This window comes from Brachyhypopomus gauderio, chromosome 8 (genome assembly GCF_052324685.1).
Source record: "Brachyhypopomus gauderio isolate BG-103 chromosome 8, BGAUD_0.2, whole genome shotgun sequence".
Lineage (NCBI taxonomy): Eukaryota > Metazoa > Chordata > Actinopteri > Gymnotiformes > Hypopomidae > Brachyhypopomus > Brachyhypopomus gauderio.
The window spans coordinates 1,309,488-1,334,535 of record NC_135218.1 but is presented as its reverse complement, the minus strand read 5'-3'; the positions used below and the strand labels follow the sequence as shown (position 1 = coordinate 1,334,535).

The following is a 25,048-nucleotide window of genomic DNA, read 5'->3' as shown; positions in this document are numbered from 1 at the left end:
ACACACACTGCATATACATGCAATAGCCTACTGTTTATATAAAGTACACATTTCGTGGAAGTGCGCAGCTCGTGAAAGAAAGGTTTATATAGTATATCAAAGTGTATCAACTTAAATACACTGTGGTTTCTTTTAAAGATGGCGCCATTTCGCTGCAGAATCGCAACTTGCTGACGTTTTCCGGCTGTCATGTGATTAGCCGCTGCCCGTACACAGGGTTCAATGAGAGCTGTTTGCCCCACCCATCTTTTCAACGCTATCTATCTCAATGTACAATTCACTGAAAAGGAAAAATTGCCAAAAATACTTTGAACAAAAGGATTCGACCGCGTCTACTTGAGAAGCAACACGTTCCGTCCATGGAGGAAGTGCTGTCATTGCGGTATTTGTCCTTTTAAACAGATTATCTTCATGTATCTAAATGCACATGCATAGCCTGTCTACCACCCGAATTCAAAAGGGATACAAAGCATAGCCTGACAGCGGACTCTACGATACCTGGTAAAATAACAAAGTATTCTCTAGAATTACGTTCTCTGGAATAGGTGTAACTGCATCTACTGTTGTTAAAGTCATAAGGATTATCGTTTGTGTTAAGCCAGTCTACGGATGTGGGAAGAAATTCAAATTGCAGCAGCTAACGGAGAAGACGAAAAAGGCCTCTTTTGATTTGGACACCTCAGCTACCATTGCAGAATAGAAGGGAAAATATATTCACCTACGGGAATTTTATAAAGACATTTTCTATCTGGTACATTAATTCACAGTGGAGTTGAAAGGTTCATGTCGGCCACAGTGCAAGGCGGAATGATCCACATGCCGTAATTTTGGAGGAAATATTTATTTTTTAATTATTAGCCACCCTTCCAATCTCCCCTTTGCCTCTCTCGGTGTGGTGGTGAACGGACCTGACCGAAAATACGTTTCGTGGAGTTAATGATTTTGATATGACTGGTGGCTACAATCGTCATTTTTGGGAGCCGAGTATGGATTCTCGACGGGAAATTTACTAAATCGACTGTGGATTTCTAACCTATAAAACGTCGTGGGAACACCGAAACAAAATCATTCATGTGTCGCCGAAGCCTGCAGTGGATGCACATTCACATCTAAATACAACTGTATAATTCATCTCGAATATTGTGGTACAAGCTCGATAGGACTACAGACTCGGCCGTCTGTAGGCCGGCCTTGGTGTTTTCATTGCCACTACAAGCTCTCTTCTCACCTATAGTTAATACTGAATAGTTTCCCATAGTAATAGCATTGATATTTCTGTCTATTCAGCTTCATTCCTTTACAAATTGGTCCTTATACCTCCTTGTGCGCTATTCTTATTCTAGGGAGTGTTTATACAGGTGTAAATGTCACCATTCTCAACCAATGTGTTTTAATCAGCAGCCAATCGAGGAATTTGTATAATTTTTATTATACATTATACTCATCCCCTACCCCACCCCCCGAAATATTTGTTGTTTTTGGGGGGGAAGATGGGTTGTTTGGGAAACAGTAAGACTGAAGACCAGCGAAATGAAGAGAAGGCACAGAGAGAAGCAAACAAAAAGATAGAGAAACAGCTACAGAAAGACAAACAGATATACAGAGCAACCCATCGACTACTACTATTAGGTAGGTCTTTGAATGGAGGAGTCCAACTATAGCTGACTGTTGCCAATATATGTACCTGACCAAATGTTTTGTGATGACCTGGTAATTTGTCTGAAATGAGTCAGGTATATAGGCCTATGTGAGAGAGAAACTGCAAGTGACTGTGTGTGAGTGTGGGCTCACATATTTGAGTAGATCCCTGCACTGTGCTCACAAGGAGCCAGCACTGTAGGCCAATATTAGATATATAGCTGCTTCACTCTCCTGCCTACATCTGAGTTAAGTGGGGGCTATTGTGTCAGATAATGTGGACAATGCTTGGGTCTATAGCTTATCTGAGTACAAATATCTTTTGAACACTGTCCTACCCATTATTGATATACTAGGGCCATGCTGTATTATAATTATAACTAAATTCCTGTAGTTTAAAGTATTTGATAATGTTACAATCTGTTAGCCTACCTGAAAGGTGTGAGGAGTACAACATAGTGAGAAGGAGTAGCATTTCTGTGCCCTTCGCCAGGTGTGCAGAACCTAACCTTGCACACTTGATCCTTTTTTTTCTTCTCTAAAGAAATCATCACAGCTCCTTTTTCCATAAACCTTAAAGGTTCATGGTGTATATCATTACTAACTTCTCAATATCCAAGAGTTTTAATTAATTTCCCGACATAATTAAACCCGTTTAAGACATTACATGGAATATTGTCTTAATATTTGGTTTACAGTAAGGGCAGAAAGTGCAGGTGATGTTCTGTATGTCATAATCGCTGGGGCTAGACGTGACCTGTCTGTGTTTCTGGAAAATACTCACTACAATGTAATATAAACTATTCAATTTGATGAATTATCTTGAAACAATCAAACAAAAAATCTAAAAGCCTCGATTTAGGGGTTAAAACTTAAAAAGCAATATTATTTCTTTTTAAATACCTTTGAGTTTGTATAGGATCAAAAATTAGTTGTTTGGAAGAATAGTTTTGTTTTTTATCGAATTAATGCCAAAAGTAATTTACATCTAATGGTACGTTTAGACCAGTCCCGTTTGTTGGTGGAGTTTGTTTTCCCCACATCACTAATGCCAGAGTGAATCTTAGAAATCATCCAGATATCAGGACTTTGAGAATACCATCTTAAGCATTACTTTGCTGTGATGTGAGTCTGTAAAATAAAAACGTGTGAAATTATTTTTGAGTTGCAACTTTACCAAAAAGACTAAAGTCCTCATTGTTTGCCATAGTCTAAGTTTATAAGCTCTAAACAAGTGCATACCTTATAGGCAGATGGCATGTTGCTAAATGTAGTGTATTGCTCATGTCATGCAGTTTGTGATGGAGTTTAGCTTAGCTCTTTAGTTGGACCAAAACAACTGCAATCTTCAGTAACTTAATTCTATATATTAACTTTAATTCTGATTGTGGTTATCAAAACTATATGTTGGTTCATGATTCATCCCTGTTCTAGAGTGTTGTCTTTTAACCTTATTCGGGTTGTCCTTATTCTTAAATTTTTTGAGTAAGTGACAAGTAAAGACAATGACTGTATGAATGCAGTAATCCACTAGAATCACTAGAATTAGGTATAATTACACTTTATTTTTAACTGACGGAATATTTTTTAACTATCCAATACCAAGCAAGGCCAAGACTAATCGGGTTCAGGGTTGTAGCATAGCAGGAGAGAGTACATATGAGAAGCTGTGTCCACAGCTTGAATGCAGAGTGCTGTTATACCACAAAGTAGGCAAATCTACAGGGTAGAACTTAGAACATGGGTTGTGCAATGGTTGTTTTCTTTTGTAGTAAGAACCATGCTTCATTATCACACTACTACATGCAACAGGCTACTTCTCCACATAGTTAAGTATGAGTGTTGGCCTCAGTATGTGGGGCATACAGATAAATACAGGTTTTCAGGGATTTTTAAGTCAGTGGTGCTTCATGGCTGGTAATTGTGAATGTTGGCACTGCTGGAAGATTTGGGTTTTTATGCAATGCCACAATAAATGCTAACAACATGCTTTGTTTAGTGTTATGTCTCTATACGCCTGCATTGCCCTTCTTACTAGTCATTTACTTGTATGTCTCCACTTCAGATGTAGCTGATGGCTCTTACTAATTATTAGATCCATTGTCACTTTCTATTTTAATTAAGTTTGTTTCAACATATTTCAGAATTCTTCAGTTTTGCAGCTTTTGTTTGCTCAGTCCAGTGGTGGAACCCAGACTTTACTGATTATTAAATTCAGTAATAGAGTAAGAAAGCACCATCTATGTTGTGTTTTCTGTGTTTTGCCTGCAAGTCATTACTCATCACAGAGCACACAGAATATATGCGACAGCAAGATACTGGTGTCAATATCAGCTCTTATACTCTCAGATGCATTTTCAGTGCTGTAATATCAAAGTTTTCTGGGAGTGTGGTTACAAGCTCTTTGGCATGATGTTAAACTTTCTAAATTCTCTAAATCCTTCTGGGTAATACCTAATTGGCCATTGACAGTGATATAATGGAAAATATTCTGTTAAATTTGAAAAGATGATGTATAAATGCAAATCTGATTTTTCTACAGAATTATTTCTGGGTTATTTATCAGGTGAAGCAAAAAAAGTCAGTAAAAGCAATGCTTTGAATAATTGTGAAGTAACATTCTTCGTGTAATTCTAAAATTTTATGTTTTTAATTTTATTTTTGTATTACCTATGTGTCAATGACCTGATCTCCATCCCATTTTTTGCTTCTTTCTCTTAGGGGCTGGAGAATCAGGCAAAAGCACTATAGTAAAACAGATGCGAATTTTACATGTCAATGGCTTCAATGCAGAGTAAGCACAATTTTATATGTCTTATTTATTTTACATTATATACTAAACCTTAGAAACGCCTTTACAATATTTTATACTGTTATTGAAATACAGTTTCCTGAAAGTTGCTAATGCCATATTTTGCCATTATTGCAGATATTACTTGCATTTCATTATAGCTATGTTTTCAAACAAATATAATTTTTACCTGTCTGTTTTTTCTATATGATTCTAGAGAATATTCACTGGTATTTCATTGTGGCATATTTAATGAAATTTTGTTTCTCAAGTCTCTTGATAGATGATACTGCAAGACCATAATATATTTTTTTATAGGAATTTGTGCTCTTTTATTATGTATATTTGTTATTTTATATTGTATAAATGAATGACTTCTACATGATTTTATATTTCAAATTGTAACTTAATGTTGAATGCTTTTGTTTTGAAGGACCTTGTTTTAAGGCAGTACTGTATTTTTTGCAAGAAACAGTTCATGCCTGGATCTAGAACAGCTGATCCTCCTCTTTCAAACATGATGTTGACAAGACCAGAATGTCATTTGGTTATAACTTGGTTTAAGTTAGCTTTTCATTAGGGCAAGCTAGTTTTAAATCATCTCAGTGGGTATGGCTGTGTCCGACAGTGCCCGGTACCTGGAGGGAGTTTGGAAGCAAAGAAAAGTTGGATAGTAGATTTGATGTCATATAGTCAAAAATGTTAACAATAATTGGTCTTGTTTATAACTTATAAAGTGTTAGCTGATGTAATTTCAACAACCAATTCATGAGCTGCACAAAGGTGAAATCTTTTATTTTTATTATTTTTTTTATGATTTTGTGTACACAAATTTTGTTTTTCACGTGATTATAGAGCTCACTACACTCATGATCTGTAGAGAGAAAGCATTTGGGCAAGAGCAAATGAATCATGAGAATCTCAATAATAGGAATTTTGAAAATTGGTCAATGGAGTACAGACTTGCTATAGTGTAAGTAATGATGGACAATTTGTTTTACAGAGAGAAAAAACAGAAAATTCAAGACATTAAGAATAACATAAAAGAAGCTATAGAGGTAAGTGCTGATCATGTTTTACACTTAGAAACCCTTCTGGAACCTCACCTGACCACACCCTCTTTATTGTAATCTATAGAAGGACTGTATGTCAAGATATGTTTTGAATAACTGAATCCTCTTTGTATTTCTACAGACTATTGTGACAGCAATGAGCAACTTGGCACCTCCAGTCCAGTTAGCCTATTCTGCAAACCAGTTTCGAATTGAGTACATCTTCAATTTAGCCAATCAGAAGGACTTTGAGTTCACCCCGGTGCGTATAATGTTAACTTGTCTGGATGCATAGCCACCCATTAGTGTGTGTGTGTGTGTGTGTGTGTGTGTGTGTGTGTGTGTGTGTGTGTGTGTGTGTGTGTGTGTGTGTGTGTGTGTGTGTGTGTGTGTGTGTGTGTGTGTGTGTGTGTGTGTGTGTGTGTGTGTGTGTCAGTCAGAGATAAAGAGAAAGAATAAATGCCTCATTCTTAGTTGTATCCTCCACCTGTTCGCTCCTCTGGGATGCCAAATGGGTGAATTGAATAAGCTTCCCACCTGAGAGAGGTGTGTGTGTGTGTGTGTGACCTGAGAGAGGGGTGTGTGTCCTTGAGGTGTCATGGCACAGTCCTCATTACTACTGATTACCTGTAATAACTTCTAAATGCTTCCTTAGAGAATCTCATATACTCTGCATAGTGTCATTCATGACCTTCTTGCACTCTTCTCACCCAGACAGGAGCTTTGTTCCTGTGTTGTGAGGGGAGAGACCCTGATCTGGCCCACTGGGCTTGTGTCTCGTTTAATTACAACTCACTGGGGCTCTGGGGCTCCTCTGGGTTGTAATGGAAATGTTGAGCAACTTCAGCCTTTCATGCTTGACTTGTGTTATCACTGTGCTGTGGCCAGTTACTAATGTAAATGGTGAAAAAAAATATTTGTAAACTTTTTTTTATGTTAGTCTGCATAAAGAAATTTAATGGTTTAACTTGGTGGAGATATTTTTTTGTTTGTTTTTTAAGAATATGCCTTCAAATCTTTGAGCCGTGTGCTATCCATTAGCCATTCGCTCAAGCTTGTCAGGCTGTAATGTTTAGCTTGATTTGGAGTGATCTTATGTGTAGAAGAGTGTATTTTTTATTTACTTATTTTGGACGTACTTTGTGTGAATGCTTTGAAGTTTGAAGTACAAGCAAATCCACCCTCTGTGCACTTTTACTATTATTTTAAGTGTTATCTTACCAGAGCTTTGCACAGTAGATGGATGTATTTTTGGTATTAGCTTACTGAAGACCATAAGCCTCCCCCCACCCCTTGGCCTCAGGGTGAGCTGGGAACCTGTCTAACTGGTTGAGAGAGAAAGTTAAAGACAAAAGAGAACACTGATTGTATATATAGTCCAACATTGTGCTGTACAGTGAGGGATGTCTATTTTCACTTTTATTTTGTATTTCTATTCTATTTTCTTTCTATACAGAACCACCACATGGGATAATTGTCATTTTGTTATCTTGTTGCATCATATTGCATCATACTTGTAACAAGGTGGCATTTACCCTTTCATCAAAAAAAGAAAAAAAGTCCAATTTATGATTACATTGGAATGGATGGCATCCAGAATCCACATCTGTTCTGGAATAGAAAGAAAAGTGAAAGGTTTTCTTATACTAGAACTGTTGTCGTCATTACCATGAGCCAGTATGCAGAGACCAGGATCATGATGTAATTGTCTGTGGAAATAGTTTTTTAGTTTTTGGATGCCATGTTCAACTGTAGCCTATGATCAACTTTTGTTTTTTGCAAAGGTTCATTAGAATTGTGCAGTGAAGCACAGATTTTAGACATATCTACCAAGCTAAAAACAAACACTAACAGAAGTGTACACACATACACTACACTAACAGAAGATTTGGCACTATGTAATCAGTTGATGCAACAAATGTTTAAATAGCTATAATTGCTAGTCATGCCAGTAACACCTGTATGCTTGTGATGAGGGGAATTTTAAAAACAGATAACTTTCAAAGATATATATATATATATATATATATTCTATTTTATTTTTATTTTTTAACCTTTTTTTCAGAATTTGACATTTTCACTATATGCCACAAATTTAATGTTCTATCAAATGCATTTGAGTTCTTTCCTCCATGTAGGTGGAAAAATGTGTAAGTTTGCCCATGCAAAACATTTATCTCTATCATTAATATAAAATGAACAAATTAAGGAACAGCTGTTTACATCTAATAGGATGCGAGTAATAATAATGCATTGGCTAATGATTGCTTAGCATCACGATTCTGATATTGGTCCAATCTTATATCTGAAAATATGATACCAATGCAATGAGTGAGCGTGACGTGTGGCAGTTCAGAAGGTATCATTCAGCCAAGAGAACATATGTGCAGGGAGCACGTTTGTCATAACAAGCCTCTTGAAAATTATTAAGTTGGTATTGATGACTATATTCTTGCTTAAATGAATACATTATCTATATACACAATCCATATTGCTATTTGTAGATGCAGATGTAAACCACAACAGTGCTTATTGGTATAACCCTAGGTTTATTGCTGTATTCCTAAAGCATTTCTGTAAGACTTCAAGATGATAAACATGGATATTTTTCTATTGCTATTGATTTTTGTTGTGTAGTTCTTAATGAGATATAAATGAGAAGTATTAGCATATGTTTGTGTATTTAAAAGAAACCATGCCTTAACTTCAAGATTTTAAATTGTTTGTTTGTTTTTTTTAACTCATGCCAACAAATGGTTGCACTCTTTTTAATGACCAATTGGCGACAGAAGCAAAGCAGTCTGCACAGTCTAATCTAAGCATCAACATTGCATTGGCTATTATTCAAATCTTTTATTAGTTAAAGCAGTGAAAACGGTATTAACAGGAATATTTCACTAAGTTAATGCTTGCTGTCGGCTTATATTTGTCTGACATGCATGAACTAAGGTAACTTCTGAATAGAAATCATTTAATGTTTCTATATTTTTATTGATAGATTAGCTATAGAGAAGATCGGAGTTCTTTGAAGCTGAATATCATACAAGCGATGGCTTTATGAAACCTCTTGCTTTGACAGAGAGAAGGTTGCAAATGTAAAGTTTAGATATTTGCGTGTGAGAAGAAAACCTCTGACTACAAACATGAGACTATAGGTGACGATCACACAGAATTTTAGGTGGTGTAAATGATTAAACAATAATCTGAAGTATAAGGTAATCTGTGATTGCAGACTCAAACCTCTGGTGCATGTTCACAAGTCTCACTGAAGTCCTGCTTCCAATGTGTCTGATCCACACACGAAGAAAGCAAATAATGTTGATTCCTTGGTTGCTTCGATGTGAACCAGGGCACCGAAAAGCACCGTGCACTAAACCAGCAAGCTAAAAGAGCAGGCAAAATGCTCTGCTGTCATTAGAAAAGGGCACATCAGTCAGAAAAGTATAGTATAGTGTGAACTCCACCTTAGGCATTGCTAGATCACATAGACATCCATGAGTTCAAACAGCAAAACCATTGTGTCTATAAATGAATGTGTTCAGGGGGCAGACATGGACGCACCTTGCCATCTGTAGCCTGGCCTGTGCCAGGTTATAATTAGTGGGAGACTTTCCCTGTCCCCAGTCAATGCCTACGCCATCATGCCAGTGCTGTTTGCTGGGCCATGTTGGCGTCTTGCTTAAGAATGGCGTGTTGCCAGCAGATCAGAATTACATGATTGGAGGCTAGTGCTCACCAATCCTCAGGTTGGTTGAGGAAGAGATCTATAGAGATGTGTATAACTTTGATAAATATGTGTATAACTACTGTATGGCATGCGTTCTTGCATCCCCCAAAACCTTCACTTATTGCTTTCAAAAAGTACGTCTTAAACGGCCGGTTAAAGTTGTTGTACATCAAAATTCCTACATTTGACTGAGAACTCTGTGTTCTTGTGGAATTTGACATATGTAACTATGAGGAGATATAAAGGAGCAGAGAATGCAAGTCACTGAGGTTGCAGTATCCTTGTGAGTTCTCTTATCTAATGTTATAGACAACACATTGAATTGTTCTTCTTTCTGGTGCACAGTTGTAGCAAGGAGTTATGAGTTTACCTATTGGGGCATAAAAATTGACCCAGTAAAAATCTGGAATTTGGTCATGATCCAAATGTTTTTCTAACATGGCTCAAACCATGTTTTAGTTTAACTGTGATGTTTCTACAGAAAGAAATTGAAATTCCAACCAGAATTAGATCTATTATTGCATTCTGGATTTTTTCCCCACTCTTAGTAAGTAAGCTACACTAGTAAGCCAATACAATCTAATTCTCATTTTTTCATGTAAATATTGACTGTTTTATATTTGGCTGGTAGAGGTAGACAATTTGTATAACAAAATCTAATAAAGGTGGAATATGTCTAAACATCTCTCACTAATTGTTTAAAAATAAAATGTGTGATTATTGAATTCCTAATATTCTGATTGTAATCACATTTTGGAGAAATTATATGTAGTATGAGAAATGTGCAAATGTCAATGACATTTACTTGATCATTCTCCTTCATGCTGCCTTTTTTGCCATTTTTTTCGGACTGAGTCCTCTTTTCATCCATTCGGCAGGAGTTTTATGAACACACAAAGACCCTGTGGCAGGACGACGGAGTGAGAGCCTGTTTCGAGAGATCCAATGAGTACCAGCTGATTGACTGTGCTCAGTAGTGAGTATTGAGCTTTATTAGACATGCAAACCATGCTTCTGTCTGCATGCATTCTCTCTCTGTTCTTTGTCTGTCTGTACCTGCTTGTGCACACATGTGTTTACGGAGATTCACTTTAGTCTGATGTTGATGTATGTACAGTTGCAGCTCTTAGTGGTCTGGATGATGTGAACTGGTTATGTTGATGATGGCTAATTTACCCTTCCCTACATCTGAAGACTATCCTATCAGTATTGATTATTGGTGTGTTGCGTGATGTGAAGTTAAACATATCTACTATTTGTCTATCTAGTGATTGTCAATGAGCAGACATTGATATACACTTTGGTGTACATGTGTAGGGTTTTCATCTTGGCCTATGTTTATTTGTGTTTTGTTTACTGTTTATATTGGAACATGTGCCTTACAGAATAGTTTCTAGTTTGAGCAAACCATGGTGCTTTTCCATTCATCCCTGATTTATGGCAGCCTATGAAATATTAGCCTAAAACACTCATTAAAATAACCCATGGCTAGCAAAAATATATTTCTAAGTAATGCTGAAGTTCTTTGTCATTAGTCTTTTCATAGTCCTGTCATTAGCTCTTTCTTATTGCATTTCTGCCATAGGAAGTCTGTTTTACCAGCTCGTGTCTGGTTATCTATTGTTCCTGTATTGTTTTTCCTTTTTTTTTTACTCCGTCAACATGTGTGAATCAATCAACAAATGTAATAATTATTTTAATGAGGCATATTGCTTGCTGAATATGCAATAACCAACCTTTTGTGTTTATATGTTAAATATCTTTGAGAATGCATTAACGTATTTAGATTATTCTTAAATGTTTTCAAATAATGGTTTACTAATGAGTTAAATTAAATCCTAATCATAAAATAAAATGTGTATGTATGTGTACATGTATGTGTGTGCATGCATATACCTGCGCATGTATATGTGTGTCCTGTTCGCTCAAATAGCAAATAGTCACTGACTCTTGTTGTGGATGAGACCCAGGGCTGAGCCTTTTAGTCCGGAAGTCCCAACCTCCCCACCCCCGCTTATGGAAACGAGAGCAGAGAAAGAGAGGGAGAGCTATTTTTAACTCGCTCACTCAGTCAGTCACTGCACAAGGAGACAGGGCTTGTATATGTGTGTGAGGTGGAGAGAGAGAGTGAGATTTAGAGGGGGATCATCTAGATGGAGGGAAAGAAGGTGGAATACCCTGAAGTTTAATAGTCTTGCAGTATTTCTTGAAACAAGTTAGTAATTGCAATTATTTGGAAACCTAAGCCAGCAATCCATCTAAAAATGTTTGTGTGTACCAAATGGTGGGAGTGAGAAATCAGTAGAAGACTTAAGAGGGGGATGATGGTGCAGTTTAAGGCATATGTGTAATAGCTTGTGTGCGCTTGTGCACATGGGGGAACAGATAATTCAATTGCACCGATGCTCCATGATGAGCAGATTTTTCTGTCTGACTGTTTTGAAGGTTTTTCTTGTTTCATGCATGTTGTTGTGTGTATGTGTGCACGTGCACAGAAATCACACATGCTTGCACTCAGGTGCAGCACGTGTGTGTTTTTTCTCTGTTTCTTTAGTCAGAATAATTGTTGACAATGGTAGGAAAAAAAAATCTCACGCAGGCTAACTACTAGAAATCGTGTGCATGAATGTGGAAAGAAAGAAGAGCTCTTAAGAACCAGTCAAGCAGCTTGACCATAAATGTTTGTTTGGTTTGTTTTCCCATTTCCACCACCAACATTTTTCCCACCCCTTAGTTTTTTGCTCCCCATTAGTTAGTAGTGGCATCATTGCAATGAGTGAATGTCTGAGGCTGACAAAACACAAAGAAAAAGAGACGAAGCATATTTTTCCTGAATAATTATTGTAGGCAACTTTTTCAAACATTTATGTAACAGTTTCCTTTATTTTGAATTTGCTTAAATTGTTACAGTTGATTTATTGTATCTACTAACAGCTTTCTGTAGTAACCTAGCAGATCTCGTCTTTACAGTTTTTTTTGGCAGTGGCGGACACAGATTTGGTAAAATAATCAATCAAAAGCAAGATGGAAACATTGACTTTGAAGATTAAAGTGCAGTGTCAAATGTAATATAATTTCATTATTAATATAATAGTATTATTAATAGGGATGGGAATCGTTTACTATCTCACGATTCAATTCCGATTTTGGGGGGCACGATTCGATTCAAAATCAATTTTCGATTAAAAAACGATTTGATTTATAAAAATTTCTGCTTCAGTCTATAAAATCTGCATGATCTACTACAGTCTGCTTTGCAAGATAGAATGACAAATACAGAAAATAAAGTGTATTTCACATTTAATTTAGCACTTAAAATGAAGTGCTTTGGTAAAATAAAATGTTTTTTGTTGTGTTACCAAAATTCTTGAGCTTCATTTTGCAAGCCTTGCACACAAGCTACATTGTGTCAAGTTCGGTCTTCCCTGGCATTCCGTAAAAAAGTCAAAGTCAAATTTATATAGCGCTTTCACAACACATATGAACCATATTTTGAACCCATATTTTTGCCTTAAATGAAGACGGGACAGGTTGAATATCTCTTTTCCGCGCATGCGTGTGTCCCAGAACCTGCTGCGTAAAGTCTCGCGTAATTTTGTAATTACGTAATACGAGACTTCACCACGACTTAGAATCGATTTTGGGACATTTACAATTGATTCTGAATCATAGTAAATGAGAATTGATATTCGATATGTCAATCGATTTTTTGGCACACCTCTAATTATTAATATAATAGTATTTACATCTGCATTGGATCTGCAGTGACATGTCTGGCCAGAATCTGTCCAGGAGCGTTTTGTCCCCTAAGAGGATGTTTACATTTATTGAGGATATTTACATTTATTTGTTTTTATTTTCCATCAATTTGTCATGTGCTGGTGTACAAAGCAAAATTGTCACTGTCCATTTACAATGTTTGTTCCAAAATCAATTTTGTCGTGTTAATTTGATACCATGGCATGCATGGTGTGTGAGAATCCAGTAGAATCTCATGACACACAATTTTTTTTTAATAAGTGTTGCCCATGTTATGATGGCAGGTCACCAGCAATTTAGATGGAATAGTGGAATATCTTCAACTTTAATTAGCATATGGCACTGGTTATTGTTCTATAATTTGCTTTGTTGAATATTTTACAAGAGTTTACTTGTACCCTAGACTAAATCTCTGATATGAAATAAATCTCTCATATGAAAGACCAGTTTCCTTTAGAATAATTGCATTGAATTGATGCAGACATCTTGCAAAGCCATATCCCAGGACTATTTGGAATATTGGTTAGTGAACCCACATAAGATTCTTAAAATATTATATATAGGATATCCCAGTTGTTTGTGCTGTAAAATCAAGCTTTTGGTTTTTAACATTTTCTGGCTTACTCCGACAACCAAATACATCTTCTGGAAAAAATAAAGGTTTCCCACTAAAGATTAAGCCTATTCTTTGATTAAAATTACCCTGCTGATTGCCTCATTCATAAGATTTATTAGTCTAGTGCAAAGATTATTCTATATCTGGAACACCACCTTGCGTTTTGTAGAGCATCTCCGTGCTTGGTTTTATGCTGCCGTTTACCACCAGAGTGCCATGCAAGCCTGCATAATACAGATTAGGAAGGGGGAAAGCCAAAAAATCAAATCATTACAGATTTTGGAAAATCTGTAATTTAACAAAAATTTAGGAAGCATGCACGGTGATTTTGATTACATAAAAGGCACATTTGTCCAGTTGCTCAAAATGTTTTTCACATCAATCAGCATATTTTCGTTATCTTTATTGGCATGTGAAATTGAAAGGTGATACCAACCCAGTGGTCTAATGTTTCTTATTTACAGGCTGAACTTTTGGAACAGAATGAAAGTGAAAAGTGCAAAATTTGGATGTGTTGTAATTGTGCTTTTGGTTGAATAGTTGAACTCTAAGCTTACCAAAAACATTTGAAAACATTTTAAATTTCCTCTTCAAACACTTTTGCACACTTTTGTAGTTATTTTTGTTACTCAGTAACAAAATTTTTAAGTAGAAGGAGAATTAATGAATAAATTGGAATAAGGGAAAAAACATGCAGCTAGTGAAATGAGTTTAAAGAAAGTTTAAAATTATGGAGTAAACTGCTTTTACAACAGTGTTTTGTAAAAACAATGCGGAGGTAGTGTAGAAACATTCCCCAGCATTGAAATCTTTGTTCCTGCATGGTCAGGGTCCCAGAATGCACACTCTGTTCTCTTGGCTGTCAGGGGGAAATTCAACTTCGGGAAGTTTCACAGAAAGACTTGTTTGACTCTAAAAGTGCTTCACTGTATATACACCATGTTGGAGTAAAACAGCATATTTGCTAAACGATTAGTCATTTAAGTGCTTCTGAATTATACTGAACATTACATTCTACTTCAGTATTTAATTATTCCACTTTTGCATTACAGATATGTTAATACTGTAGCATTTATCCTTTCTGTCCCTGTATGCTTTCTCTCTTCTCTCCTCCCTCCTTTTCTAAGCCAAACCTGTTTTCTCCCCCTCCCCCCTTGCTCTCGCCTTTCCCTTGCTTTTTCACTCACTCTTCTCCATCCCCCCACTCCCTCTGCCTCTTTCCCTCTCTCTCCATTTCTCTCTTTCACTCATTCTCTCCTTCTGTCTCCTGGTCTCTCTCTCCTCTCTCTCGCTCTCTCTGGCTTCTCTCCAGTCACACAAGATTTGGAGCTGATAGTCTATTTATAGTGCCTGTGGTTCTGTCGCTATGACAACTGAGCTGGAGGCCAGGGCGCCAGGGAGCTATTTTTGGAGTGCTGCTGTAATGTCAGACACAGCCTTCTCTCTCTTTCTTTTCTACCGCTCCCTCTCTCTTTCTTTTTTACCGCTCCCTCTCTTTCTTTTCTCCGCTCCCTCTCTTTCGGTCTTCTGCTCTTTTGCTCCTCTGTGTCACCGTAAACTTTTCCTTTGTGAACGCATGTGAAAGAAAATGCAAGATAATGTAGGATATTTTCAGTCAAACTCTGGCCTGGCATTGCATTCTAAATCAAATGTAGATATTCTTGGGGTGTCCACTGGCACCCCACCCACCATGATTCCATTTGGCTTCCTTTGACAGTTTGTCTGATTTATTTGTTTTTCAGTCCAGCTTGTTAGTTTGTTTTCTTAATTTTGGTACTAAATGTTACTAAATGATCTGAATTATTTCTCGTTTTTTATGATTAGCACAGGATTGCTCAATGGCTAGTGGCAGGATATCAGTCAACTTCAAAACTTCTGCTGAAGAATTTTCACTGCTTCTATGTTATAAGCATTTACCATTTCACTCTTTTTATTATTATATATTTTTCCTTATTGTAAAGGTACATTTTTCATAATAAACATACATTTAAGAAATGGATATTAAAGAAATTGATCCGAAGGTTGAAAGGTTTCTTAATTTCTTTGGCCTAGTCAGCATGGTGATGTTCATTGTGTTTTTCCTCTTGGGTGTCCTTTTTCTTTCAAGTGGTTGCACTGTTCATGGTCATGTGGCGAACGTAAGATGGACACAAATTAAGTATTATATCTAATCGATTTGGCGCCCCCTCTAGTGCAGCGCACCTATGCGTCGCATACGCTGCATGCCCCCTTTTTGCGCCACTGGCTTGTACTCTTGAATTAGCTCAGGTCCAACTCTATAGTCTTATTATAATGGCCATTACATAATTAGTTTGATTTGTTTGTTTTGACTTTGGGAAACAGGCGTAAATGTGCTTGGCTGCAGATCTTTTGCCCATGTAGGTACATGAGCCCTGAAAACAGATCAGCAGCTACAACTGCATCACATCGAGGCTCAGGAGCTGTTCTGTCGTCTGACTCGTAGGCTGAGCTATTATTGGCACTGCTCTATTAATAGAAAGAGAGGCTATAATTGAGATATGGTGTTGGACAAGAGCTATGGGAACAAAGCTGGACACTTAAGTTGCCTGTCTGTCTGCCTTTCTGTCTACCGGTCTGTCTGAGCATCTTTCATAATGTATGCTGTTGGGATGAGCTCTCTCTCTCTCCCTCTCCCTCTCTCTCCCCCCCCTCCTCTCGGCATCTCACTCCATGCCTCTTTACTGTCACATGTAGCTCCTAATTCATCCTTTTTTTCTTTCTTTTCTATCCTTTCATTGTTCAAATTCCGGGTCCACTGGGGCGGAATATCCCTGAACGCATTCATATCATATAAGTGCTAGTGCTTTCTAAATGAAAACTATACCACTGAGCAATTTCCGATATTTTTAAACAAATTAATTTGTTTTAGCAAATTTCACATGGCCTGAAAATGCTAAATTCATCAATAGATCTTCGAGTCATGAAAAAATGTGTATAGCGGTCCTAAGTATGCTGATGTGAGAGTCTTGTGGTGGGATTTTGCCAAATATTCCAGACAGAATGGTCACAGGATAGCGCTATATAGTGCACTGCCTCAAAACGGAGATGGATTGGCGTAATATAGGCCTCTCCTTCTGTGTGCAAATTCGCCTAAATTCCATGTCAGGAGTCTTTACTGACATGCTTTAAAGTCTTTTTGACTTCTGGTTCTGAATATTGCCACCATCTCTAAAATACAGCAGCTGATATTGCCAGGGATATATTTCAATTGAAAATTTCATGAAAATTTATATAAATGTGGCTTCTTGACATATTTGTGCACTTGCCATCATTGTAAATTACATTATGGTTACTGGTCAAGTAAACCTGCTAGTAGGTAGTTTTTATACTTACTTATATAGGCTTATCAAGCTTTGTTTTACTTTTTCAGTCTGTTTGCCTATAGCATGTCAACATGGATGGCTACATAATCCAGTCACAAAAGGCAATTTTCAAATGTATTTTCCAGTAAAACACATTTCCACTTCTTTTGGTGTTTTTCTTAGCCTTGATGAATGTGTTTGGATGTTTGTTTAATGGCATTTCAACCATGTCAGAAGTGTTATATCAAGTGCTCCTGCAGATGTATATTTTGTGTGTATGTAATTCAGCTGCAGTACGCAGACCAAGGCCTCTGTCTTTGTGGGACCTACAGGTCCATTGCCACATTTCAACCCTCTGTGTCACATTCTTGCTGTACTGGGGGCTGCTGAATAACTCTCAATCTCCCTTGCACACTCTCTCTCCCTCATGCTTTCTGTTTGTTGTGTGTTTGTCTCTCTCTGTTAATCTCTCTGTGTTTGTCTCTGTTTTTCTGTTTGTTTCTGTTTATCTCTCTCTGTTTCTCTGTCTATCTGTCTTTCTGTTTCTCTCTCCTTCTGTCTTCTCTCTTTCCCTCTCTCCTTACCTCCTCATGATGTCTGTCTCACATTAGTCAATCACTGAGCAGGGTATTGCTTGAGAGTTGCAATCACAGATTATCAGATTTTTTTATTTTGTTTTTTTCTCTCTACTACTTATTGGACTCAAATACTAAGTACTAGTTCCAGCCAGAAGTAAACTTCTAGTAAACTCCTTCTGTATTTCCCAGCCTGGAATTGGCTGAAATCAGGGAGCAGATCAGATCCATTGACTAGAGCGGCATCTGACTGAGCATACTCTGATCACTATGACTCAGAACCCTACCTTTGATCAGCGCAAACATGTGCCACCTGCTGTCTGTTTATGGGACTGCAGCTTGTCATTTTATTTTCTAATGGCCGACTTTCCATGTGTTTATCTGAAGCATGTCAGCAGACGTCATTTTGAGAGTGATGGTGATGGTTAAATTATTTCAGAGACTGTTTTGCCAAGATGTTTTCAGGTGTTTTGTGAGGATGTTTTCAGAGTAGGGTTGCAACGGTATGAGATTTTCACGGTATGATAACCGTCTCAGAAAATACCGCGGTATCACGGTTATCACGGTATCACAGTTTGTATATTATCAAAAGATACACTGACCCTTAAAGAAATTACAACAAGTTTTTTTTTGTTCAATTAACTATTTATTGTAGAAACCTGCAACTATTGTATATAAAATGTCTCCTTTAAAAAAAAAAAAAGCTGTAAACATGTTTATATAAATACTGCAAAATTAGAGAAACCTAAATCATGGATTTCTGTACAATTATTTAAGTTTAAATTATTTAATATCTGATCAACAACAGTTGTAAACGTCCGTTGTACTGCCACCAGATACTGTAGAAAGAGAGGATTTATTTCTGACATCATCACAATAGAGATTTCTATTTTAAGGCTTTCACACCGAGTCTGGTTTTAACATGTGAAAAACAGGCACGTTAGAATTTGAAAATGAACGCATGTAAATTAATGGCGTCTTTCACATCCAGTGAAAGCAAGGACCATAAAAAGCTAGGTTTATACTTTTCACTAGTGACCGTAGCGCGCGACTCCGCACAGTTCTCTTGTATGTACGTTAACAAATACGAGCCTCTTGTAATTCCAGGACGAAACATGAGAGAACGTGAAGACGTTAAGATTGGGCGTTTTGAAAATAAACAACCATTAAATAATGTGATGAAAAAGCGAATTATTTCGAGTATATGTATAAATATTTAACTTTATTAAGTTTATGGTGCTGGGAAATATTGAACTGGACCTTGAAAGTGAAGTACAAGTGCTTTAATTCCACCTTATAAAGGTGCATGAACCCTGCAAATATGACTTTGTTCATCGCGCTGAGGCGCGGCGCGCGCAAAGTTACAAAATTCGAGAGGTGCACGACCTCGCTAATCGACAGCGCGATTACGTCATTTTCGCCGCTGACATTAGTTTAGCTTTTTTTGTTAAAAAATGTGTTAAGTCTGATACACTTTCTGCCATTCTCACCGCTGTGCTGAGTAGCTGAACCGGAGCGGAGTTGCGCATGCGCGGGTCAGTTTCTCCGCTGGCTTGCTTTTTACCGGTAATAAGCAAACGCACACGGTATGATAACCGTGCATTTTTATACCGTGAAACCGGATACCGCTGCAACCCTATTTCAGAGCAACAAATGATAATGTTTCCAGTTTCACAGAAGGCCTACTTGGCTTGAACTCCTTAGCATGGGTGCATGTTGGTACCCAGTATACGAATTAAACCTCATGTTTGTTGCATTCCTTTTATTTGCCTTGTAATGTGACTTTATAAATGATCTCTACCTCCCTTTCAGCTTCCTGGATAAGATTGATACTATAAAACAAAGTGACTATACACCTACTGATCAGGTAAAACGTGAAGCTACAGCAGCTATTATTATTATATAATATTATATAATATAATGTTATTATATAACAAAATATGGGTATTTTGTTAAAAGCACCTCTTTTTGTTATTTTCTTTTTTCTCTTATTGTTTCCCTCTTTTATTTCTTTTAGGATTTGCTGAGATGCAGAGTTCTCACTTCGGGGATTTTTGAGACCAGGTTCCAGGTGGACAAAGTGAATTTTCAGTGAGTAAGAACATTGCATTTCTGTTTTTCTTCCAGTCAAGCTGGCACTGTTGCCTTAAGGAGCAATGATTTATTGTTATTCAAATTAGCCTTTTTATCAAGATGTATAGACTGTTACACAAGGACCTAAGTGTTGGTTTCAGACACTAGGATTGTTTTTCTATAACCCAACAGGACAGTACACAGCAATGGTAGGACTGATGGTACTATGTAGCCCACAAGACTACATTAAAAAATCTGTCATGTATATATATTATATATATATATTTGAAACCGTGACCACATTAATTCTGGCCTTATTTAGGCGCTAAAAGAAAAGCCACAGAAGAACACTGCTGTTGAACACATCTGTGTTATTTTCTGTTTTTGTGCACATTTTGTCTTTTCCTACCATTAACACCCATTCTTCTGTCCAGCATGTTTGACGTTGGTGGTCAGAGAGACGAACGCAGGAAATGGATCCAGTGCTTTAATGGTAAATGTTTTAGATGTTGTTTCTGTAACTTTCACAACAGTGTCAGAAATGGAGTCAGAAAAAAAGAGTCAGAAATGGATTTTATAGAATCATAAATAATGTGTTCTCACATCCAGCTGTGGCTTTATAAAACAAACAAACAAACAAGTGTGTTTACAGTTAAATGGTGGTTCTCTCTCCTATTGGATGTGATTAATGGGTTAAATGTAAATCTCTAATTGGTTGACAGTTAAATATACACATTAAACCTTTCTTACTTTCTATTGAGATTTATTTAGATGCAGTTTTCTTCAGTCATTTGGTGCCATCTTTTTCAAGTACTTCTTTATACACAAATATCTCATACATAAAAATGTAAGTCTAAGTGCTTCACAGCAAAAAATAAAACCAGGGTATAATAAAAAAAATTAACAAATTGGAAAAAAGATAAATTTATGAATACACTGAACACTGAATATTAAATGGAAATAAATAACATTTTAACATTTAAATAAATACAGGAATAATATCAGTTAAAAAAATGCTAATCTAAATGTTTTTACCCATGTCTTATATTAAAGAAAATAGTGGGTGCATGAAGAACATGAATTGGTAAAGAATTCAAAATTTTTTACGAGCATAATCTATATGGCTGCTTCACCAGTCACCAGGGCTGCATCGTAAATACCATTTATAGGCATGACTGCAATAAATGCAATATGTCAAGCAGGCAACTCTGAAGTGCTTGGCCATTTAACATAGAGATTTCCATATTTCACATGTCTGAAGAATGAAACATTTGAAAAGTATTCTAGACCCTTTATCAGCATGGTCTGTCATCGCCATACACTACACATTACACTTGTATTCATTAAAGTCATATGAGTGTGAAGATATTGTCTGTGTGGTTGTAGATGTGACTGCCATTAAAGTCATATGAGTGTGAAGATATTGTCTGTGTGGTTGTAGATGTGACTGCCATTATATTCGTGGTGGCCAGTAGCAGTTACAACATGGTGATCCGAGAAGACAATCAAACCAACCGTCTCCAGGAGGCACTGAACCTATTCAAGAACATCTGGAACAACAGGTGTTGGATTCTTTGTGTTGTTTTCAATCACCTATGATGGCCAGCGTCTGGTTATCAGTTTTGGTAATAACACATTATTTTACTATTGTGGACATTTTTTTTTTAAGTTGACTAATCTTGAGTCTTTCACTCTGTCTAGATGGCTTCGAACGATTTCTGTTATTCTTTTTCTAAACAAGCAAGACCTGCTAGCTGAGAAGGTTCTGGCATGCAAATCAAAAATAGAAGAGTACTTCCCTGAATTTGCACGCTATACTACACCAGATGATGGTCAGTAAGAACCACTGAATGGTTCCTCTCTCACTCTCCTCTTTCTTTCACACAAGCACAGAACATGGTACAGTTCACTTTCAGAAGGTATATGTATTTTTATTTTTCCTGCTCTTCCTTTTTCTTCCAATTAGCAACACCTGAGCCCGGGGAGGACCCTCGTGTTACAAGAGCAAAATATTTCATCCGGGATGAGTTCCTGGTGAGTGGATTCAATTGCACTCATATGGTTGTGCATACACACATGCATGAACACCCACATGCACATATTCACATTCTGAATTTTTAATAAATGTGGATTTATTTTTTAGAGCCTGTATTGCTTATCTGCTTAATATTGCTTAATTTTATTTTTTCATCCACCAGAGGATTAGTACAGCAAGTGGGGATGGTCGTCATTACTGCTACCCCCACTTCACCTGTGCTGTGGACACAGAAAACATCCGTCGTGTCTTTAATGACTGCCGGGACATCATCCAGCGGATGCACCTCCGCCAGTACGAGCTCTTGTGATTGACATGGGACTGATGGCATGTGGTTCCAGAACTTTGGGACTGACAGGACGTGGTTCCGGAACATCAGGACTGACAGCAAGTTGTTCCAGAACTTCATACAGGCTGCCCTATTTCTGGCCCAAAAATTAAAACCATGAAACTTCTTACTCATGAGTTGCCGGCAAGCATGCGTGCATACACGCGCGCGCGCACATACACACACACACAGGCTTTCTCCATACTGAGAAACTCGGGGCTGAGGGGCAGGGAGAAGATTGTATTATGGGTGATCGTGCAAACTGATTGACAACAACTACAACAAACACACAGCCAATGGCCACCAGTGTTGAATGAGTAAAGGAGAATACATACACATAGTGAGATGAAAGAACTGAACAGGACTTCTGAATGTTTGCCTATACTTTGACGCTCTGCTCAGGACCAGGAAGACATTTTGCGACACACACAAACACACACACGCTTTCACACACAGTTCAGCTCCTCACCATTCGCTGTCTCATATATTACATTAACTTACATTGTATGACGTCAACTGTTTGTAATCATATTCCTACCACAGACTGATAAACACACACGCACCACTATGTTGATCCTTCACTCTTTAGACCTCTTGAGTGTTTAGTGCCTGAGTGAGCCTGGCATCTCCTCCACTCAGAAAGGACAGACTGATGGAGAAGAGGAAATGATGGACTGATGCAAAGGATGAAAGAATGTACATCTCTTTTCCTACTTTTATTTCATTTTCCCTTTTTTCTGGGGTTGGAATTTTAGAGTATTTTCTGCCATGAGTTTGTGTCTAGTGGAGATTGACTTGAACATAAGACCCATCACATGACTCTCTACTCAAAATGCAACACAGAAGAGGCGAGAGCATGCAGGGAATTACAGTGCAGAACAGTGAATTACAGTGCAAAAAAATCCAAGCTCTCTATCTATATAGATATTTATATAAATGTGTATGTGTGTATGTAGATGTGTGTTATGTAAATGTATGTACCTACATGTACACACATTTACACATACATATACAGATAGTCATAATACACTCGTACACACACACACACAAATATATATTCCTGTAATAATACACTTTTCTGTTTGTTTGTTTTCCCAGTTGTGTGTTGGTGTGCATTGTGCTCAAATATGCATTTGTGCACCATTCGAACATTCTGTTTCACAAAATACCCAGTCGCTCTCCTACTCCGTTACACCCTCCCCTTCCTTTCTCTTCCTGCATTTCTCCTCCTCTCTGCTGCTGCAGATTTATCCTTGTACACTGACATGGTGGGACTGATGATACGATGTTCTTCTGTGGGAGTGGGGGAGGCGTCCAGAACTTAAAACAGCATGTTCTGATGTTCTGTCCCTCCCCCTCTCCACTCTGCCTTCCCCACCTCCGTTTTGCTCTGTCTATCTTTATTTCTCTGCTGGATCGTTATTCTTGTACAGACTGTAAAATGTATTATTTTGTACAACTTTATTGAAGGAAAAAAAAGTAACTTGTAGAAGCTCCCTGTGCCTTGATCACGAGTGTACGTGTAAAATGAGCTAAGATGTAAGTAAGGTATGTTTCATTGCGCGGTTCAGCTCCACCCGGCCTCCTTCAGTTCCCGTGCAACATTCACCTCTGACTGGAACACTGGAACTCTGGCTCAGATTTGCCCCTTTCTTTCTGAACTAGGACCAGTGTTTCCTTTAACCTGATACCTAATCGAAATGATTAAAAGAGAAACTGGTCTTGGGTCAAGAGCAAAGGACAATTACTTATGACACCGCTCATCAGATCATCAGGTGTGTGGGACAGCCACCATCACAGCCTTCCTTTTGAAGCATTCTTTCACCTTTTGTTTATTTCACTTTACCCTGTTTCTGATTTTATATATATATATATATATATATATATATATATATATATATATATATATATATATATATATATATTAGTGAGTGTGTGTGTGTGTAAATATATTATTTATATATATTTGTTTGCGTTTTACAGGTTTTATTTTGCTTTTTTCCACTAATAGTCTACATTTTTGGAAGCAGGGAATGGGGCATGATTCCTTTTTTTCAAACTCTTTTTTTAAAAATGTTTGTTTCTTCAACAAATCCCTTTGCTAAAACAGAACGAACAGACAAAGAAGAGGGAGAAAAGGTCAAGTGTATCCAAGTATTTAATTTATTCAGAGAGCTACAAAGTCAGATTTGGTTAAATGTCCTCCCCTCTAGTAGTCATCTGTAAAAAGCTGCTTTACAAACACATACTAGAAACCCCCCCTGCTGTGCATCACAGGACAATGGCCTGTGCTGTCTACACCAGCAGTCCCCAACCTTTTTTGTGCCACGGACCGGTTACATATCAGACCATTTTTTCACAGACCAGCCTTTAAACTGTGGGGGGGTAAATACAATGAAACGACTGGCATAAAAACAAATCTAAACCGCATAAAAATAAAACTTTTTTTAAATTAAAATTAATTAGAAGCGTTGTAATTAATTAATCGAAATTAATCGCATTTTAATCGCATTTCAATATTTAACATGAGAAATATTATTTAAATTTGAATGATGAATGAATCAGTGAACATAAGCATAAACTTCAACATCTTGTTTATTTTTCCACCAGTCTACTACACAGACCACATAGATGAGTGCAGAAAACAGAGCAAACAGTTTTCTGAACACTGGAAATTCTGACCAAAAATGTTTAATTTTGGGAGTTTTGCACAAGATATTGGAATAAGAAGAACTGAAGTAAATCAGAAGATGTTTTTAATACCATTTTAGATGGTAAACTTTTTCTTTAATTTCCCAGGCCTCTGCCACAGCCATAAAGTCCTCTGCACAGGCATGTCCATTGTGCCTAGAAGTGGTCTTCTGCATGCTCAAAGCAAATGACTGGATCTTCCATTCATCATCTATAATATGAGCCGTCACACAAAGATAATTCTTGTTGCTAACAGAGGTCCAGTGATCCCCAGTCAGAGCCACATTTGTGGCGATTTTCACAATAACCTGTTTTACTTCCCTTTCCTCATCATACAGCTGCTGGATTTTCTTCGACCTAGGCTTTGTTCGAAAATACCCTAATACATACTACTGGCATACTGATTGAGCCCCAAATCAATATGCCGTATGCAGTATGTG

General features: G+C 37.3%; 1 protein-coding gene across 2 annotated transcripts; it reads left to right on the top strand.

The window, feature by feature from the left end:
* The first annotated feature begins 223 nt into the window (after window positions 1-223).
* On the top strand, window positions 224-23,648 carry gnas (GNAS complex locus). Of its 2 annotated transcripts, XM_077013737.1 has the most exons (12): window positions 224-1,629; window positions 4,360-4,432; window positions 5,433-5,487; window positions 5,624-5,743; window positions 10,087-10,184; window positions 19,294-19,348; window positions 19,499-19,572; window positions 19,989-20,047; window positions 20,996-21,116; window positions 21,256-21,386; window positions 21,521-21,588; window positions 21,753-23,648. In XM_077013737.1, the coding sequence occupies exons 1-12, from the start codon at window positions 1,491-1,493 to the stop codon at window positions 21,897-21,899; spliced, it is 1,140 nt and encodes a 379-aa protein (XP_076869852.1). In that variant the 5' UTR covers window positions 224-1,490; the 3' UTR covers window positions 21,900-23,648. The 2 variants fall into 2 exon arrangements, with proteins under 2 accessions (XP_076869852.1, XP_076869853.1); XM_077013738.1 differs by lacking the exons at window positions 224-1,629; window positions 4,360-4,432; window positions 5,433-5,487; window positions 5,624-5,743; window positions 10,087-10,184 and adding an exon at window positions 10,924-11,423.
* The last annotated feature ends 1,400 nt before the right edge of the window (window positions 23,649-25,048 follow it).